The sequence below is a fragment of the Numida meleagris genome, chromosome 3 (genome assembly GCF_002078875.1).
Source record: "Numida meleagris isolate 19003 breed g44 Domestic line chromosome 3, NumMel1.0, whole genome shotgun sequence".
Taxonomy (NCBI): Eukaryota; Metazoa; Chordata; class Aves; order Galliformes; family Numididae; genus Numida; species Numida meleagris.
Window position 1 is genome coordinate 8519413 of NC_034411.1, and position 17134 is coordinate 8536546.

Sequence of the window (17134 nt, forward strand, 5' to 3'; positions counted from 1 at the left end):
TGAACCTAATGAGGTCAACAAAACAAAGTGCAAGGTTTTAGGGGTGGGTCAGGGTAATCAACAGGGGTTGGAACTTGATGATCCTTGAGGTCTCTTCCAACCCAAGCCATGTGATTCTATGAAGATGATATACAATGCAATAGGTCAGGTAAATCATTAAATATGAAGTACATGGTTTCCAGTGAAATGGCACATGTATGTTGTATCAGTACTTTACAGTCTCAAATGAAATGAGTGTAGGATTGGTCTCATTAGGAAGTGATCTTTCACCTCTGTCTCAAACCTTGAGTTATAGAAAATACTACTGCTTAAATGAACAACGCTGTACCAGAGTCCTTATGTTTCTGCCTGCTCTCAGCAATTGCAGTCATCAGAGCCCTGCAGCAGGAGCGCTAGAAAGGTTATTATTCCCAGGTGGAGAAGAGAATCGTTGCTCACCCCACTTTGTCTGAATGACAGCCCAATTTGTAGAAGTCTGCAGTCAGAATTTCATCACCTCTACATTCTGTAACATCCAGCAAAAGCGCTGCCTTCTAAATGTCTCTTCAGCAATTAAAATAGTAATGGAAACAGAACGTGAAAGGTTTAAACTTAATAAACCATTGAGTTTTACAATCAGAGAAACTGAAAATGATGAATACTAAACAAAAAATCCAGAATGATGAGAGCAGACTGCTCTTATTAACTGGCACGTGCAAGTAGAGAATTGCTGCTCCAGGCAGTGAAGCACCATACTGCCACTTTAAGTGTTCTCCAGCCTGCAGCCAGCCCTGCTCTCCTTCTTTCAAAGAACTTCTCTCCACTTCAGTGTTCTTCCTGCAACTGGCAGCTGCACCAGCCCTTATCTGAACTGACTACATATGCACATACTGGAAGCAAAAATAACTAACATGGGAGCAGCCCTAAAAAGAGCGAACATTCTTGTCGCTGCAGTATAGCAGATGGCGTTTCAAGTCAACATTCAGCTTTCTACTCTCCTATGATTATGTTGAAATAAAAAAAAAGAGAGATAATATCAGGCATACCTAAGAACATAAAATGAAGGTGTGGTGGCCAAGCTGCATCCAGATTAGCAAGCTATGTAATAGGGGTGCTTTACTGAATTAAAAAACTAAACAAAACAAAACAGACTAGAATTGTTATTCAGTTGTCCCAGGCGAGCAACAGTCTAGTTCATCATTTTCTCATGCATGTCCAGTCACAACACAGTAGATACACCTTCCCTTCCTCACAAAATTCTGTGCAAAGTTATTGTTAGCACATTTTTGCCTAGCCCAATAACAAATGAAGCTGTTCAAAATAAGCACAGCCATGAGAATGAAACGTTTGAAACTACATTCAATGCTAATTTGGGTAGAAAACAAGAGAAGGAAGAGGGCTAGTGAATGATATGTCATGTCCACAGAGTATGGATGCATTCTGTATGTCACATATCAAACACTGGGCTGTCACATGCTCCTCATGTACAGTCTGATTCATATTTTAGCAGTGATATACTGGTGTAGTTGTTACAGATGGTAACACGCTCAGTATTTATGAAAATATATATTAATAATCGAATATAATAACATATTTAGGCTTCTCATGCTGACTCTGTGTTGTCATTTAGCCAACGAACAGCTCGTTCTGAAGCACAGCAGTGAGCCAGGACACCTCCAGCACAACAGCGAGAGTAATCCCAGCAGCCTGCTGCCACCAAAAGGAAAAGAGAGGAATTACTGTAGAAGTAAAGGAATAGCTTCTGTTACCACAGGAACTAACTCAGCAAATCCAACTTCCATAAGGAAGAGACAAATTCGGTATTTTCATCAGGGTGAGGTCTATGAAAGCCAAAAAAGCTGGGGGTGAGAATCTCCAGGAGCTGATCTTCCCCAGTTTCTCAACACTTTGAAGTCCGATGGGATAGGAGGCTGAGAAATACATGAGCAGAGGGTAAAAAACAACTGAGATGCTACAATTCTCCAAGGCCAGCCGTCCTGGAGCTTCCTTTACCTTCTAGGAAATTCCACACAAGAAATCAGATTTCTTAAAAAAGTTCACGTAACTAGACACAAAAGTAGTACGGTAACATGAGTGTTCTATGAAATAAACTGGGCACCTTAGAAAGAGCTCAGATTATTCATGGACATTTTGCAGAAAACCACACCGTTCTGTGAAGAAATTGATCATAAAGACAGCTTTTATAAATAAAGAAACCAGGACTATACAAAGATTTGGGGGGAGAGGGGGCATTTAAATACTCGTTGCTGCAGTAAATTCAATGCACTTCTGTGATCCTTATTCACCTCCTTGTTTTTCACATGCTTCAGAAGTTACCGTGCTTTGCACACACAGAATGCGGAAGGGGCACATGGAAGTCCTTTACCTCCACCAAGCCTTGATACAAGTATGTCACTGATTTATGCACAGACTGATTTACAGTACTGATTTCTGATTACTACTTAGAGGACACTGAGAATGACAGAATTAAAAAGTCACAAGGGCAATGAAAGCTCCTGCTTCTAACAACAAACTGACAGCACACACATTTATCAGGGAAAGAAGAGACAGGAATGCAGGAGCGTTCATCACATCTAATGTCAGCACTCACATCCCTACCAGGTCAACAAAAGTCGATATAAGACACAGAGTCTTTTCCATATTGACTGTATAAAGGACCTCAGCTCTTAAGCAAGGTACGTGGAAACAAACAGTAGGGCCACCTCTCAGAATAACCTGCTAGAAGTAAGGGCACTAAAATCCGCGGATACTCAACCTGAACTTATGTCAGAAGAAAGTACTGCTTATTGCTTAGCTCAACTGTAAAGCACACTAATCTGCACAATGTCTAACCATTGCCTATTGCTTACATACTGTCTCTAGCTACCTCCCCTCCACGCGGCACTGTCCTCCCCTCTTGCTGCTCTCTAAGCACTGGATGCGGGCGCTAAGGATGCCCAGCCGGAGCTGCGCTCCCCCTCACGGCCCCGCCCGCCCGCCGCTACCTGCAGCAGGCCGCCCATCTTGGCGCGCAGGGCGCGGAACTCCTCCGGCGCCGCCTCGGGGTAGAGCTGCCCGCGCAGCAGCTCCTCGGTGATGTCGGCCTTGCCGTAGTAGGCAGCCTGCGCGATGCCGCCCAGCAGCGCGCTCAGCGCCTTGCCGCCTTCGGCCGCCGGCGGCTGCTGCTCGGCCGCCGCCATGTTGGAGGGGCGGCCCCGCGCCTCAATCCCCGCCTCGGGAAGAGCCGCCGCCGCGCCGCCTCCCTGGGCTCGGCCCGGCTGGGCCAGGCCCTGTGTGTGCGCATGGGGGGAGGAGGAAACTAACGCAAAAAATAAAGCGTCTTGTCTGTGCGCCGTTCCGTGCAAGTTCAAATAGAAAAAAATAGAAAATATTTATATATGTATATATATATGTATATATATTTGTGATGTTTGCCATTGAGGAGGCATGAAGGCAAGAAGTGCTGACAGGGAACCAGGTTCCCTTTGCACACTGCAGCACTATGTGCACAAGTTCAGTCTCGCTCAGACAAACATTCCCCAAGAAAAGAAACACTACTAAGAGTAGTTATGTCTACTGCTTCAGGTCACCTCACCAGGCAAAAACAGAACCAAGGAAAAAAATGGCACTGGTTTTGTTTAGCTGATTTTATTGTTACATATTGATAACACACTGACACAGCTGATATCAGAGTAAACCCTTACAGGACAACTAAGTGCCACAATGCAAGTTATGGAACAGAAGATCAGTGTGAAGTGTGGAGCACCACAACATCTGGTTTAAGAAAAAAGTCAGATGTCATGAAACCGTGTGTTATTAGACTTCACTTAAAGAATTTTGAGAGGCCTACAGATCACAAGCTTCCCAAAGCACAATAAAAGCCATGTGCAGCTCCTTGGTTGACCCATCAGGACTAACCCCGTAAGGGACTTTTTGCAAATTCAGTGTTTCAACGTTCTACGTATTTTATATTCTTTATTGTAAGAGAGCACAGTAAGCTGATCTATTCTACACACACATATATTGCTTCACTCTTTTGGGGGCAAATTACAGTCACATTTTCCTATAGCTTTTAACAGCTATTTCAACCAGTATATATACACGTATACAAAATGCCAAATTAGGGCTTAAAGCAATTTCAGCAAAGTTTCCCAGTTCAGCTATTTGTGCTCTTTATTTCAAAATCCAAAGTGCCAAATACGAGTAGCAAGAGTTTCCTCTATTGCATCTAACAAAAAAAAAAGGGGGGGGTTGAAAGAATGATCCCACTTTTCCACAGGAATTTATAGAAATCATTTAAAGACACAACTGAATTCATTTGAAAGGGCAGAGGACAGGAGCACATTTACAGTAGCTGCACAGCTCACATGGCCAAGGTTTCCAAATTAATTTTTAAACTGTCATTAGCAAGAACTGAATGTACAGCTGTTGCCAATTTAACATAACTCAGAAACAGACAACTACTGCAGTGATACCAAATCTGTTAATGCATAATCATATTTGAAAAATATACAAAAGCTGAAGTTATTACAGGAAATTAAAACCCAGTTTTAAAAAGTGCACAGTAAAAACTGAAGGTAATTACAAATTATCCACAGAGTGTACGTGTCCTGGTTTAAAGACAACACCAAGTTCTATCCGCTGAAAGTGCTAAATATTTTAAAGCCATGTACAGCACCAAAACAGTTCGTATGAGACCCAACACCACCCCTGCTTCCCGTAACCAACAGGCACCGGACAGTATCCGCACTTCCTTCAGTAGCAGCCTCCACAGACAGCTGGTGAGCTGGGAACTATCGAGTTTTGTTCTTTTTAGAGTTTCCCTGCAACAAGAAGAAACTAGTGAACACAATATAAAATTAACCTAAGAACATCTATACAGGAAATGTACAACCCATGGTCTGATAATTTGTGCCTACAGCAAGCAAAGAAGCATTGTGAAGCTGAAGATAAACAGCACTGATTGCAATTGCTTGTTCTGAAAATTCCTCTGTGCTTACAGGCGTAACGCAGGAAAGTACCAGAGCTCTCGAACAAGCACAGGAGAACCTTAATTTAATTGAAATCTATGGAGAAAGACATTGGAGTTACATCCCACATCACTCAACAGTAGTAGCACCATTCACATTGCAAAGCAGACCGAAGGCAGGTCCAATCCTCATTTGACTGTGAATGGTATTTCAAATATAAACCTCAGAGAGTCAATGTAAGGCAATTATCCTCCACCCTAACATTCTGTTCCAAAACAAAGTTAACTTTAGCTTGGGCTGAACAGAATATTTGTAGTTGAGAAAAGGATTTGTTTTAAAACAACTTTCTTACATCTGACTTCCAACAACTCTACAATGCAAACATGCAGCTTAAAAATTTCTGTGCAGTAGTTACTTGCTGGCAATTCTCTTTTTTCCTCTTTACCTAGGATAACGTTTGTTTTTAAATCTAACCAACAAGTCTGTTCAAATGACAATGGCTTTAAACTGTATAACTTTCAATTGACTTGTTTTCTATGTTTGGTAACATCTGAAATACAAAAAAAACAAGTGTCTACTGTTGGGAGATTATGAGTTACTTCCTTAAAGACAGCGTATCCTTTCAAGTTTTGAAATTATGACAAGTGAAAATTGAAGTTTAGCCATCTGAGGAAGAACTTGGAGGAATAGTCTACAACTGAAATGAATAAATAGATAAAATCACTGTAATGGGGTTTCTAATCTAAACATGGATTTCTCCTCCCCCTCAGTGAAATCTGCTTCCAAGCATTCTACAATTAAGGAGAATTATTCATTTCATAATAAAATGAATGAAAGATAAAGACCTTCACAACATATATTTCTTCCCAGAACCTTCAGGATAGGATGTACCATGGTGTAAGCACTCACTGCTATAAAAAGCAGACTTCTGCCTCTTTCATCATTAAGGCCAAGTGGAAAACCTTGCCACTGGGTAAATGGATGGCTCCTTGCTTGGAAAAAGCTCAAGTGTGGTTTTTAAGAAAGTTCACAGAATGAAATACATGGCAAGTTTTTCATTCCTACATGAAAGAAACAGACGATCTAGGGTATGGAAATAAAACAGAGGAGGAAGAACAATTGCCAAGAACCGAGCAGCTGCAACTGGGATAAGAGCACGAGACAATGTGCATGACCAGATTTGGAGTCTTCTTTCCAGCTGGCCCAGAACAGGAACCATAGCTTGTGGATTGATTTGTGAAAAGGTATTACTGCAGTCATGGCAAAGGTAACCCACAGAGCTCCCAACTACGGCCAATGTCTAGTGTCAACACTTGGCAACTTACCTTACTAGTCATCTTTAGTGTGTCTATTTCTTCCCTTTGTTTAGTTAGGGTCTCATTCATACTGCAGAGATGGTCACTCATCATACTTAACTGATCCTCATAACTTCTCTTTGTCGTCATCAATTCATCCTATGGGGAAAAACAACAAAAGAAGTCCGCGGCTTGAAGCCTTTGTACAATGTAAGAAAATGGCTGCTTTGCCAGTTGGTACCATCTCTGCTACGAGGTAAATGTAACTAAGCCAAACCATTGAAAAATTTCATCTGAAGACTCATGTATTGTCTGTCACCCTTAATTTAGTTTGTTTTTTCACTACCTGTATATTTAAGTAATCCTCCCCTCACAGAGGGAAACGAGGCTAAAACAATCCTGTGCTTACACATACAGAAAAGACATTTATACAGAAGAGCCTTGACAATGGGCTAAAACACAGGCTTTGCTACTACAACCATTGCCTTGCAAGGATCTTCGACTTCAAGTGTAATGTTTCCATCTGTTCTCTACATACCTCTGTTTTTCACATCATATTACTAAGGACCTAAAAAGCACGACTGGTCTTGGTGGTCTTCACCTTGCCCTTACACACAATTACCTTAACAAGTACATCTATTATGTCAGTTAACATTTTACTTGCCTGTAATCTACTGATGTTTTGACTAGCTTGTTTCAACTCTTCTGTGAGTGATTCCTTGGACTTCTCTGCTAAAGACAGTCTTTTGGCAAGTGCTCGACACTGGCAGTTAGAGCAGGACAGGGAGGACAGAAGGGAAGAAAGTTAGTTCCAGAGCACTGTCTTGTGCTGTCTTTAACTGAATGCTTTGAATGTTTCCATCATTCTGTAATCCTCAGATAACAAGAAACTTACTCAGAATCTGCACTGTTTTGAATACAAAGATAATGAAATAATTAACATTAAACTTGTTTTATCTTACAGAATTTCCATATTATTATTAGTCTAAGTCTTCTGTTTTCATCACGTTACTGCTAGGAAATATTTCACAGAAAGCAACACAAACAGCTACTTCGTACACTGCTCAAGTATCACAGAAAGATGGCTTACTATGTCACCTAATGTACTAGAGGAACACATTTTCCCTGAAATATGTACCACAGATTTAACACTTGCACATGGAAAATTCAAAAGGGAATGTACTGTTTTTAGTACGAACATTACTGTATGCTCACCTCAGCATGAAAGTGTACTGATTTGCTGTCAGCAAGCTGTAGATGGGATGTAAGTTCTGCTATTCTTGCCATATAGTGTTTTTTAATCAAGTCTTCACGAGACTCAACATCTGGAATCTGATAAAAAAAATAACCAGACATTTTTGTGTAATAGACTGAATACTCACACCACAGCATTGTCCTCTATACTGAATTCCATTCCCTACTGAGGCCTGTCTGGCATATCCAAAAGCATTTACTTCCCCAAATCACAACAAATTACAGGAGGTCAGATCAACTGACATCACCTCCTAGTGTTGTACTTCCTTTAAGGGCCCAGGATGCAAGAGGTTTGCTTAATTTGACAAATCAAGTCTGACGATGAAAACCCACTGCAGAAGTAAGCTCATTCTACCAGCTTAAAAAATCCCAACACTTACTGGCTTTTCCCATCAAGGAACAATCCTTCTGCATGACTATGTTTCAGAAGCTACCAAGCTGTGAGAACTGTGTCTAATGTCACATGTTCCACACAACCATTTAAGATACGAGGGATTTTTTTGTTTTGTTGGTGGTCCTTCTTTTTGTTTGTTTTTAAACTCACCAGATTACTGTAAATTACAGAGTTACCAACCAGAGACAGCTGTCACACCACTTCTCATTACCTCCAAGATCAGCGCTATGCAGTAGCTTTTAAAAAATTTATACCAGCTATTCTTTGGCTCCTGCACCCACTTTAATCATTCCCTCTAGAAAGCAAAAACGGAGCAAACCAAAACATACTTCAGTTCCCTGCTTAAGCAGAAAATCAAAGCACTGATTCCTGCTGCGGCAATTGTTATGCTGTAGCCGTGCTAAACTCAGAGTTAACATTTTGTCTGAGCTGCTCCTAGGTTTCTTTCAGAACAACTTCTGGTTTGGGATAGCCTGTACTTATGTGTTAAATACAGGGCACTAGAGCCAGTGACTTCCCCTTCTCCCACCAACTTGAGCCTCTTTTCTCAAGGACTAAGAATTGAGACTTGGAATCCACTTCTGGTTCCTAAATACAGAGAGCAAGACTCTCCTTCAGCTACAGAGCACAGATCTGGACCAGCTCACACTGCTCCAAGCTGCTTAAATGAGTAAAAGCTACAATTCACGACATAGAATTAATAAAAAACAAAACCAAACAAACAAAAATATGATTTTGGAAACTTGAAAATATGGTACACAAACTACCTGAGTGACTTCTGTCATTGTACTATGTTATTTTTAATTGTTAATTACACCTTTGGAATAACATTAAGTTTTAAATATTTACTAGATATATTTTGATAACATTTAAAATAGATTACCTTCTCATTATCAGTAGTTATAGTCAACATCCCGATCTAAAACAAGGAAGACAATATGAATGAAGTGAGAACGGCAAAAACAGACACCAGTCGTAAAAGGACTTCAATGAAAAACAAAATCTTGCAACAGTTAAAACTAAGTTTAAGTATTTCTACCTACAATATAGGCAAGGGTAGTACACATGAATGCCTTGAATAGAATTTAAGGCGACAACAACTCTCCAAAAATTAGATATTCCCTATACATCTTAGGATGCATACAGGGCAATAGCAATGAAATCAAACAAGATACAGTTAGCTTATCTGATTACACAACTTCTTGATTATATGCACATGTAAATTAGTGCTTCAGTGTACTGACATGTCTCTTAATTACCTAGTTTCAAGAGCAAGGAAATTCATCTTTGATTTCTTCAGTATCTTCTGAATTCTTTTCTCTGCAGTTTGATTAATAAATTACACTGACAGCTCAGTTTCACATACTCACAAAACTCTAATTGAGATGTACACGAACAACTAGTTTCATGTAAGAATGTCTTCATAAAGAGTCAGACATTTTTTCTTGACCTGAACAGGACTACAGGTTTATGTCTATGGGCAATATTTATATCATTTGCTGACCTACTAGTTACAGGAAGCATTGATTAGAAAAAGATATTCTCCTCAAACGCCTAAATCAAACTTAAAATGAAAGTTCATTTCAAAACCAATTTCAAAACTGGTTGGACGTGATGACCTTAAAGGTCAAATCTTTTCCAACCTAAATGATTCTATGAAAACATCCCATTAGTTTTTTTGTGGGTTTTTTTTTTTCTTTCTTTTGGTGTGTGTGGTAGGTTTTTTGTTTGTTTTTTAATCCTGAAGCAGGAAAGTGGGGAGGAAAAAAATTATATTGAATGTTGAGCTGAACAGATTATCTCATGTCTTACAGATGACATCCATGTGAATACAACTGTGAAAGCGGTAGTTCAGAGGAAAGGGCAACCCCTTTTGAACACTTGTAATACACACAGAAAAGCTAGTTACCCACATACAAAGACAAGACAGAATACATGCTATCCAAAAAACATTGTTGAACCCAAGTTGTAAGAGCCCACAAAAGTTATGTAAAATTAATGATCCAGTGAACTCTGGAAACTTGAATGGCTTCAAGTTAAAATTAAGTTATATTACATGGACCTGTAGTTCCTTAATCCGTTTAAAAATACTGATCATGTACTTTTGTTTGCTTTTACATACCTACAAGTGAAAAAAATACTGGAAACTCAGAGCCAACCTAAGATACACACTACTTGCAAGGCTTACTAGCTACTGACGAAAATCAAGAGGTTAAGCACCTATCGTTCCCCCCTCAGTCATACAAGTACAGAACTACAAGAATATTTCTATTAATATCAAGATATTGAACAAAGCCTCAAAAGTCAAGTTCCAAACTCTGAGGAAAGTATCAGCAAGCAGCTTTGCAAATAAGGAGCTTCTGCACGACTGCATTTCAACATCATCAAAAAGCTTTCAATATTAATGTTCCATTGATCAAATAGCACTACTATCAACTACCATGGTTTTCTCTATTGGAGTAAGAAGTCACTTACCAGACTAGTACTTTTGATAGGCTCCCTCTGACTCTTTGCTGTCGTTTCCTCCTTTTGTTCAGCTACATTTGATAAAACAGAACGCTCTTGTATAGTTTCTGCTGAATGTCCACTAAGAGAGTTCTTCAGCTTTTGGTTTTCCTTCTCCAGTTTTATTTTAGCTAGCTGGGCCTCCAACATCCAGTGCTCTTTTTCTTGTTCAAGTTTTGCAATTTTCTCCAAACTCTGCTGGACCTTTAGGATGGAAGTTCACAGTGCATGTTACTGAACACAGAAAGAATACCCTCCAGGAGCTGTCTGAAGACAGTATTACTTTAAACCATTACCCAAGTGAGCTAGTAAGTAACAGCAGTAGGCTGCCATCTGTAGGCTTAACTGTGGTCATGTATCACAAGCTACTCAACTACTCATTAGTAGTGAATTAGTCTGAAACAAAGGTTACCACTTGCTGCTCAAAGAGCCAAGGCCAAATCAGATGAAAATCAGAGCAGGCAGAAGTTAGAAGAAAGTCATGAAAGCTTGAAAGATGTGTGCCTGTCACCAGCATTGTCTTGCCATCTGCTAACAAGTCAAACACAATCCTTCCCTTCCCAGACATCCTACTCACACATACAGAAACCCCAGCTTTTCTTACCTGGACAAGTTACAGAGCATTATATAACCTATCCCTCCACACATTTCTATCTGAAGTCATATAATCTCAATTAATATGCTCTGAATGGGCAATTACAAAAAAAAAGCACTGAAGTCTTTCTTCTGTAGAAGTTCAAGGATGTATGCACAGCATTCAAGCTAAATTTCAGTCAGTACATTAGTCAGTCTCACTCAGAGATGGACAGACTGCACAGGCCTTTTAAATACCACTTATTCTCCCTCTGCCTCACCTTCCAGAAAAGACAAAACCACATACTTCAAGAATGATAGAAATAAGACCTATTTCATACACTCTAAAAAAGTTGTTGCTATGTAGTCCCAGAAAACCCACTAAAAACAGGACACAACATTAGAAATGAATACATAGTTTGCACTCTTTTACTCTCAGAATTATAATTAAGATATCTAGAGTCTTATTTTAAGACTCAGAATTTCTATTTATGTACAAAACCACACATGGGTAGACTATTCAATACTACTTTGCCTTTATAAATACACTACTAAATATGTTAGAACAACATATAACAGAATACCTGTTGTGCAAGACCTTCTCTACTTTCTGTGGAACTCAGAAGAACTCTGCGATTGGCCAAGGCCTCTTCATAAGGCACTGAATCTGCACAAGGCTGCAGAAGAATAGAAAAAACCTCAAAATGGGTTTCACAGTAAATCAGAATAAGTGTTTCACATTTATTTTCTTATTGCCCTCCTTACTTTACTGGAGGGGAGAAAGACGTTTTCCAATTGTTCACCAACCAGTAGAAAAAAAACAACAGTTCCAACTCAAAAAACCCACCTACTCTCTACAAAAATACACAATTAAAAGGTGCTAAGAAAACTACGTGCTACTTAGTGATCAAAAGCATCTTTAGGTCCACTTGACAGACATCAGAACATCAAAGGGGAGCAATGATAAGCACACATACATCATCACTTAGTTTTTAATTTTAGTAGGAACTGCATGGACATTTGGTAACATTCAACCTTTCGGTTCAGCACGTTTTCTCTATTTCCTAGCTTTTGGTTTCTTCTTTATTTGATCTCAACTGTCTTCCAGTGAATGCAAATATAAGAATGATGTCACCCACTCCACATTCTTGGTGAATATGGGAGGGAGGTTAAATAAGTAAATCAGGTCAGCTCAGGACCCTCCTCAGTCCAGAAGTTTCTCATGGAAATGGTTAACAGCAGAACCAACATATACCACCAGTTTTGAGAGCAACTATGCTCTCAGATTTCTTCAATAGCATTATTGCTCTATGGGCCCCATTTCCTAAGCCAAACACTCTCACTGAGAAAAATCCTTTCCAAATACTGGAAGTCATTGATTTGTGTTCTCTTTGACATAACCGAAGAGCAAGTTAATTATGGACAGAGAAAGCTCTGTGCAAGCACAGGAACTGAACAAACCTTCTTCAGAGACTTCATATAGGCAACTGCCTTTTTCTTGTACTGCAGCATACACTCAGCTGAAAGAGGACTGATGAACTCTGTTCCTCCTTTTGGGCCATAGCTCAGTGAAGAAGTGAAGTGATCCACGTTGTTGCTAAAGAACGAAGCAATCTAGACATACCAAGAGAAGCCACTTTTTGAATTAAGTTGAACAGAATGACTTGTCAGAGCAGTTACATGCTTAGGAGAAGGAAAAGCACTTAATGAAACTGGACTTCACATAGCTCAGACCTCACTAAGGCAAAACATCCTTTTCACAGTACCTACTATTATCACCTACTGTTTTTAACATACAGCGTGAAAATACCTTAGAATAAGTCTGATAAGGTAGTCAGGAGTACCAAAGACACATTTACATTTCTCAAATCATTCTTTTTTATTATTAAAGAAAAAGCAAAAAAATGCTCAACTTGTGGCATTATATTTAAACAAAAGTTTCCATTACCTTGCCCATTCCATTTGTTAAAGACAAAATGGAGGACAAAATACAGTCATTGGTAGTTATAAGCTTCTGTGTGGCTGTTGGAACATCTTGTTCTAGTGTAGCTTTCTGACTGTAGTGCTTGGAAATGTCTGAAAAAAGAAAAACATGTATGTAATTTATGCTTTTGTTTATGCAGGTGACCATTTCCAACTTCAGCTTCTGACACTGAACTTGGAATACTTCTACTCTCCTTGAATTGTATAAAAACGTTTAGTCTGGATACTTTTAGTTCTTCAGTAGACTGCTATAGGTGGCTGTTTATGATTAGAACAGACATTGTGTCTGTTACAGGAAGCAGAATAAAGAGGCATACTAAAGAGCACTAGTGTGCTCTGTGTCCCAAAAACCGTACCTATACAGGGAACTCAAGCTTCCACTGAACTATCTCTTCATTTCCAAAGTATATTTTCCACTTCCGCATATTTACATCAGGACACTAGAGACAGATATTAAACATTATTAACAATTCTAAGTCTGAAGATTATGTAATCTTAAAGCTTAAAATGGTAGGGCATTTTAATCATCAAAGCAAATCTAAAAGGCTACCAGAACTATATAGCATAGGAAGAGGTATTCTAAAGTTCTTTCAGGCAAAATTAACAGAACAGACTTCTGGGGGTAGAGAAACAAAGAACATCACCACCACACGGAGAATTTTCTGGAAGTAATTTACAAAGAAGCGTTAGTTTCACAAGTAAATATTTTACAGCTACAAAAATAAGAAATCTCAGGTCATTATCACCAGAAGTTTCAATCTGAGGCAAGGTTAAGAAATTGGAGTTATGTTTGGGTTAGGGAGGATGGAGAGAAACTACCATACTAGAGAACTTGATTCGGAGTCTGAGGTGTTAACAACGTTTCTGTTGCTAACTAATGAGTTCTGACAGTTTGCTTCAGTACTTTTTCAGTCTTCTTTACTTCTTTTGTTAAGTACAATTTGTGTTGATGCTACGTTAGAGCAACCATACTAAGAGGTAGAATATACACATCAAGCTTATCCGTGCTCCAATACTGTTTGGCTTAGTAATTCGCTGTGTTTGACCTACAAATCTCTAATGTAATCATTTAGTTAAACAAAAGACTCTGCAAAATTAGGTAGTACTATTGACATCATTTCTAAGAGACTAAAAAAACCAAAACGCCTTGTTTAAATTAAGACCTTAATGTTTATATAGCTGACTGGGATCAAATCAATTCAACTATAATAATTATTCTCCCAAAAATACCTACACAGGAACAGACGTTACAGGATATATAGAAGTACTATTGCTTTAAAACTCCTTGAGTGTTAACCAAACAGTACTCTATTAGAAATGTAACATATTCATGTCCTTTTGATAAAAGGAGAGTAGGCCATTTAGAAGGAAGAAGTTCTGTTTTAATTTGGAAACTGACTTCCTCATAATCTTGGTTATACAGTCATGTTAAAAGTAAGAGTAATCAACCTGAAATATAAGAAAAATTCTATTTTGATGGTAGTGCCACATCATGTAAAAAAGGAAATGCATGTATTTTTATCATTCCATTTTGTATGCTGGTTCAATTACAACAATACAGTTCAGAAACTAAAGCAAGGCAGCTCAGGAAGATCTAGAGTGTTACAATTTAATGTTCCAGCAACTTACAAGAACAAAGCTAAAAGAACAGAGTAGCGAAAAACATTCATGGGTGACAAAAACATGTACTCAACAGGTTTAGTTTCACTCTACACAGGTAAAACAAATCAGGTTTACTATGTATTACACATTTAGCATTGTTCCAGCGAAAGTCCACCTCTGCTATGTTAAAAGATGAAGGATGAAAGCTGAAGGGTACCACCACTCATGTAGCCTCACCTTTTAGAATGTCATGAGACCCATGAAGGCTTGCTGCAATGTTTGTAAACACCAAGTTGTAATTTGTTCGAAGTAGTCCTTCTGGTTTCGTACCTAAAAGTACCGTGAAAAAAGGAGAAAAAAATTACAACTCTATCATTTATGAAAAAAGTTAACTCTAAAACTCTAACTTCCATTTACTAGAAACATTTGCATAATCTTTATAATAAAAGCAGCATAACAAATCCATTATTTGAATGACATCTTCCTTTAATATTGAACTTTTATCAATCTTTGTAGAGCATGTACATATACATAGATGTATCTATGTAACCTTGGTAGAGTAGGCAGGTAAAACATGTCCAAGTTTCTTAAACTTCATTTAAGATTTTAGGAATACCTCAACTGTTTGTTCTCAAAAATCTACACGCGTGACTGCTTTTACGTGCTTACTCTGGAGGAGGAACCATTTGGGTCCTTCAGAAAAGTCAAGACCAAAATAACCTGAAGCTATACAGTTACTATTTCCTGCATCAAGAAGGAGTATTTTAATAACAACAACAACAACAAAAAGCTCAAAAGGAACACGAGTTCCTCCCAGCCTGAGCCCAAACCGGCACTTACTTGGTAAAGCAAGAAGACTAACATATGTGTGTAGCTTCTCAAAGATCGCAGTCAACCTTTTCATGTCTCTGTGAAGCTCCATATTTCTAGCTCTTAAAGCAGCTGTGCAAAGAGAAGACTCACACTCTTCTTCCAAACTAGGAATATGATTTTTCAACACACACACAAAAAAAAAAACAAATGAGCAAATATCTTACATAAGAATTTCAAGATTTTAGGTATAGATAGGTAGTTCTTTCTACACTGCCAGTCCAAAGCAGCAATAGAGGTAATTTTAGAAAGGTTAATTAATTGAGTTGCATAGCAAAGGTACAAAGAAATCATAAAAAGCTTTTTCCTCTTCTTAACCCAAATCCTCTTTTTAAGTGTTCCTTTGCACTGACAAAGTACCTCCCTTTGACCAACTCAGGACCACACATTTTCACTGCAAAAGGGATATGCATCCGACAGCTTTGCTGTACATATGGGATAACAAAATCTTCAGACAGGCCCAAGAAATTAACAGTTTCAGTGTACAATACCTGAATAATATCAGTACTACTGAGTAGCATGATTAAACATTCAAGTCTATGCAGCTTTTATTAAAGCTACATCTTCGAGGGGAAAAGTTCTAAAATATACTGGTTCATTTCCAATGCCTACTGGAAAAACAACAAAAACCTAAAGGCTCAAAAAACAGTATGCAAAGAAAAGTTCTGCCTTTTAGTCTATGGTGCTTTAAGGTTTGACTTAACATTTGAAGTGTAGATGTTGCCAGTGTTGCAAATCTGACAGCGTCCCTTCAATTTGATCCATTAAACTCGAAGTACCTTTTTAACTGATAAGGAAGAATCTTTCTTAAAAAGCATAAGTATGAAGCTAAATGTTCTGAAAAGGCCTTCAATTTCACAGTTGTTTCCTGGAAAGAAAAACAACGTAAGTATTTCTGTTCTGTAAAAGTCTTTTTCAAGACGAAAAGTAAGAAATCTTACCAGGACTGTCACAGTATCTTCTGTAATACTCTCAAACAATTGAAGCATTCCTTCCTCCAGAGGGCGAACATATAAAGCATTTTCATGAAGATACTGTGAGAACTGAGTACAGAGAGATTTTTGAGATGGTGCTTACTGAAGGCTCTCAAACTGTTTCAAGTTTAACAACAGAAAAGTCCATTTCAACATAGTATCTATCACTTCAAATGATCCCCAAGACATCAACAGTAAAATAAAATCAAGTGATGTACAGCCCCCTCCTCTACGTGGCACACAAACACATACCTTGAGGGAAAGCAAAGACAGTAATGGAAATCCAGGCAACCCTCCCCACCCCAAGACTTCGCCACAGCACCTTATCTACCTATACCTGTCATGCACAGCACACTTAGGTTTTTGACTACAAACAACCTCGTGTTACTTGCTCAACTACATCAACTTAAGGCTAGATCCATGCACTCATTAAGTCACCAAAACAAGCTGTGCTACCTTCCTCCCAGCTACTGTTTGCTTATCAGCCCTTGTACTATTAATCAGCACAAGCATTTCAACAGCTCCGCTGTGCAAAGTAGTGAAGAACTGAACTGAGTTAGAACTGACAGCAAGAGAGATGTATGTTAATATTTTACGTTTCCAGTCCAGTCTGCCACGTGGGTAAAAGTACACTTATGCCAATACAAAGGATGGAGAAGTAACTAAGCAAAAGGAGAATGGCTGCTGTCAGCAACTGTGACAAGTAAAATAAATGCTCAAACTCTGGCCTCACTG

At 38.7% G+C, this 17134-nt stretch overlaps 2 protein-coding genes across 3 annotated transcripts in view; both read right to left on the bottom strand.

Annotated features, from left to right (window-relative positions):
• Positions 1-3220, bottom strand: part of COMMD1 (copper metabolism domain containing 1) — a 67186-nt gene extending 63966 nt beyond the window's left edge. Inside the window, exon 1 of the mRNA XM_021392950.1 lies at positions 2985-3220. Within this exon, the coding sequence (XP_021248625.1) occupies positions 2985-3179 (195 nt within the window). The 5' untranslated portion in view covers positions 3180-3220. The remainder of the gene's footprint in view (positions 1-2984) is intronic.
• The window catches only part of PPP1R21 (protein phosphatase 1 regulatory subunit 21), a 28413-nt gene continuing 14887 nt past the window's right edge, over positions 3609-17134 (bottom strand). For both annotated transcript variants that reach the window (XM_021392946.1, XM_021392947.1), the window contains 13 exons: positions 16367-16468; positions 16205-16293; positions 15396-15532; positions 14793-14885; positions 12919-13046; positions 12432-12584; positions 11555-11647; positions 10368-10601; positions 8776-8811; positions 7460-7576; positions 6909-7007; positions 6275-6403; positions 3609-4802 (listed from right to left, as the gene is read on the bottom strand). In XM_021392946.1, coding sequence (XP_021248621.1) covers positions 4773-4802; positions 6275-6403; positions 6909-7007; positions 7460-7576; positions 8776-8811; positions 10368-10601; positions 11555-11647; positions 12432-12584; positions 12919-13046; positions 14793-14885; positions 15396-15532; positions 16205-16293; positions 16367-16468 — 1440 coding nt within the window. In that variant the 3' untranslated portion in view covers positions 3609-4772. The remainder of the gene's footprint in view (positions 4803-6274; positions 6404-6908; positions 7008-7459; positions 7577-8775; positions 8812-10367; positions 10602-11554; positions 11648-12431; positions 12585-12918; positions 13047-14792; positions 14886-15395; positions 15533-16204; positions 16294-16366; positions 16469-17134) is intronic.